This window comes from Solanum verrucosum, unplaced genomic scaffold, assembly GCF_900185275.1.
Source record: "Solanum verrucosum unplaced genomic scaffold, falcon-dt-bn FXZP01000118.1, whole genome shotgun sequence".
NCBI lineage: Eukaryota > Viridiplantae > Streptophyta > Magnoliopsida > Solanales > Solanaceae > Solanum > Solanum verrucosum.
Window position 1 is genome coordinate 316,471 of NW_026020568.1, and position 3,870 is coordinate 320,340.

Below are 3,870 nucleotides of genomic sequence, written 5' to 3' on the forward strand. Positions count from 1 at the left end.
TATTAGTATATAATTACTTATATGTAACGTTTTCTTTTTCCTGACTTAGTTGGGATTTAGGAATATTAGTATATAATTACTTATATATAGTTACATAAATCCCCTATATATTTTCATTATACCTAGCAAGGCGTTGATATTGTTAGAATTATACTGAAAAATAGAATTCCTTCCAACTAAACAGGGAGGGTTTTTTCTGTTTTTTCAGAGAACATAATATACAAGAAAACAATTGCTTGCTTCATAACAAGCAACACCAATCAATGGATGAGGCAAACAACAACATGTATGGGGAAATTGAAGAAATTATCGACGATATCGAACAGAGGTTTAACCAGATCAACAAATTTAGCATACTTGACTATCCTCCAAATGATCATCACTTCTTGAAATATGACAGAAATTCCAAGAACATGGGATTGGAGAGCGCCTTTCGCCAACGAATCGAAAAAGAATGGCTTTTATTGGAGAACAAGCTTCCCAGTTCCATTCTTGTCAAGTCTTATGAGAAGAGGATTGATCTTATGAGGACAGTCATAGTTGGTCCACCCGATACGCCTTACGCCCATGGCCTCTTCTTTTTCGACCTACTTTTCCCAAGAAACTACCCTAATTGTCCTCCAAGAATTCATTACCATTCTTATAATCTTGACTTGAACGAATTTTTGGACCCTAAGGGTAAGGTTACACTTAGTCTATTGGAAGGTGGTAACTTTTTGACTAACTGGTATTGTGGTGTTCAAGGCAAGTGGAATCCAGAGAAATCTAACATATTGCAAGTGCTCACAGCTATTCAGACTTCAATCTTGAGTACGACACGCGTAAATCCTAGTGGTAGAGAAGGATACAAGAAAGCATTTACCTTGACATGTAAGGGCATGATATATATGCTGAGGAGACCCCTCATGAACTTCCAAGATTTTGTAGAAGGATACTTCAGGACAAGGGCTCACTATATTCTGCTGAACTACAAGAAGCAAATGGATGGCAGTGACTTGATGGTTAATCTTTTCCATGAACTCTACAGGGCTTTTGAACAGAATGGAACCTATTGCAAGCACCATCGTTTGGTAGACCTTCCGGCAAAGGAGAAGATCAAACAGCCAAGGGTTTGTTAAGAATGTTGTAACTATCTTGAGCAACATACTCTCTAAGCTGAAAAAACCTGGCCTGAGAAAAAAGATAGGAGTAGTAGTAGTTAATATGGTATGCGGATGAGCAGAATGTAGTTTACATAATCATTCTTTTATTTTTTTCAATGCTAGTACATTTACCTTATTGAATTATCAATGTTTCCCAACTATTTATTGTTGAATTCCCAAATTTGGAGCAAGAAGCATACTGCACATAATTCTGATGATTATGATCAACAATTCACTTAATACATTTCATACAGCAGATGGAAATTCATTGTGGAATGAAAAAGTAATTTTTTCCTTTGATAAGTATCTGTTCTCTTTCATTTTTCCCTTCAACCCAACCCGTGTTCATGAATGTCATAGAACAGGTAAAAAGAATTCTGCAAACTTGCCAAGTTTGCTTAAATAGATAAAAGAAACACGACAAATTACCGAGTGTTATAACTAGTGTGTTGCGTCAAAAAATGAAAGTGAAATATGTTCGACTTGAAGAAGAAACCAGCTAACATCATGATAACATATCCCACTTATTATTTCACCACATAGGTACTCACACTCCCATAGGGAATACATACTCGTTAATGACTCAATTTAATATATAGCTTCGCCTAATATTGAACCTTTTAGTTTTGTTCTTGGATTCAATTGCTTCCAAAGTGTAATGTCACACTCCCATAGGGAATACATACTCGTTGATGACTCAATTTAATATAGCCTAATATTGAACTTTTTAGAGTTATTCACCTAATATTGATCCTCTTAGTCTTGTTCTTGGATTCAATTGCAACAAAAGTGTAATGAGCTGTAAAGTGATGCTGAAATCAGTTCATAGGACTGAGTACACCTTACAGTTAACATTTGGAAGTACTAAGGTAGTTTATGCTTTATAGCAACTGTGTATTTTACAATTCAGGCAGTGAAGCAATGTATGACTATAGAAAAAAGAAGAGAGAAAGATACTGAAGCATCCAATGCGAGGTTTACCTCATTAAGCCTTTTCTGGATCTTACAAAGTTCACAAAACTGCTAACACCAAAATTAACCATCTTCCTCCAAAAGCAACTTCGTGAATTTGAAGTTACTTCCACAGCCGGCAAGGGATTGAATTCTCATTAGGAAGTTATGAGTGTTTCACTTGAGTTAGCTTGGTACCATTAACATCAATCTTACCACATTTGTAAAACATCCAGTTAGTTAAGCCCCATGTAATTAAAAGGAATGGAAATCGTCATATAGAAAAGAGCATGAATCTTTAACTATTCGTAAATAGAACTTTATCCACTAAACTAAAGATGGATTATATGATGAATGCATAGACTTGTTGCAACTTAACATGTGACTCTCAAATTACTGACTTATAAAGGGAAGAAGTGGAAACATCTTCCCACATCATTTTAGTGTTAAATTAAGCAAAAGGTCTCAATTGGTTTAGCATCAAACTACAGCAAATCTCCTCGTTCATTCCGAAGTTAACTTACTCATCTATTGGGATCTAGAGAAAATAAAGATGACAAATAGTATCATGTTTACATTAATTTGGAGCAAGGAACGTTGATTTAGGAAGAAAAACAAACTAGAGTTTTGAGATAACGATACTTTGACAATGTTTACAAAAAATGCAAGTCAAGAGCCTCATATATCTGCTGCTGATTTACTATGAATTCACCATCTATTCTTATCCATTGGGTAGTTGATGCCATTGGCATTCTACCTCCTGCTTCTCCATTCACTAATGAAGTTGTTATCATAACTGTTCCACAATTTTCGAACCTGTTCAAGCATTAGTCAACTCTTTGTGCCAAATGAGAGATGTTTATATCACGGGAGAAGTTAAAGATCAGTGTTCCTTTATTAAATTGATACTTCAAGAGACTGTATTCCCCTTATTCTCCCTCTTATTTTGGTTGAAAAGTAATGAACCTCATATATTAATGGTATAGTTGTTACCATCTGCAGTTTATTGAATAAGTGCTACTCTCAAACTGTTCACCGGAATTACCTTGGGGGCTATGTTGCTCGAACTCTTTAAAAATGGCAACGGGTACATGTCGAATTCTCCAAAAGTAGTGTATCTTTGAAGAATCCGACACGAGTGTGACTTCTTTTTTTGGAGAGTCCAAGCAACATAACTGGAGACCATGAACTTAAGCAAGTGAAATATAACAATCAAAATCACTGCAACAACACACCAACATATCCAGTGACATCCCAAAATTGGGGTATGGGGAATGTAGAGTGTACACAAACCTTACCGATAACTTGTGGAGACACTTGGCTCAAGCATAGCAAATTCAAGTACAAGAAAGAAGAAAACAATGGTAAAAACATAGCAACTAACAAGGGGCACTACAAATCCCCCAAAAAAAGGACTAAAAACAACAAAATATCGTGATAATGGAATTACAATAAATAACCGACGATGATACATATCACAATCAAGAACTACAATAACACTGCTAGTACAGACAAACGCCAACAAGCCTAGACTCTCGGAAACCAAGACACCACTCTACTATCTATTAACTTTCTACTCTAATGAGCCTTCTCCACACTTTCCTATCTAAGGTCATCGCGTGTTCTCCACACTTTCCTACCTAAGGTCATGTCTTCGGTAACATGAAACTGAGTCATGCCCGGTCTAATCAAACTCTCTCCAACACTTCTTCAGTCTACTACCTCTCTTCATACCTATTATAACCAACAGGAATCTGTGCATCACATCTTCACATGC

The 3,870-nt window shown here is 36.0% G+C and overlaps 1 protein-coding gene and 1 long non-coding RNA gene across 2 annotated transcripts; one reads left to right on the forward strand and one right to left on the reverse strand.

The window, feature by feature from the left end:
- Window positions 1-237: 237 nt before the first annotated feature.
- LOC125810545 (probable ubiquitin-conjugating enzyme E2 26) lies at window positions 238-1,158 on the forward strand. Its single transcript, XM_049490021.1, has one exon. It carries the CDS (start codon window positions 264-266, stop codon window positions 1,116-1,118), a length of 855 nt encoding a protein of 284 aa, XP_049345978.1. The 5' UTR covers window positions 238-263; the 3' UTR covers window positions 1,119-1,158.
- A 115-nt stretch (window positions 1,159-1,273) lies between these two features.
- LOC125810546 (uncharacterized) lies at window positions 1,274-3,197 on the reverse strand. The gene is made up of 4 exons (XR_007441875.1): window positions 3,139-3,197; window positions 2,751-3,059; window positions 2,124-2,304; window positions 1,274-1,341 (listed from the first exon to the last, which is right to left on the reverse strand). It is a non-coding gene; the product is annotated as an uncharacterized LOC125810546 (long non-coding RNA).
- Between the last annotated feature and the right edge of the window lie 673 nt (window positions 3,198-3,870).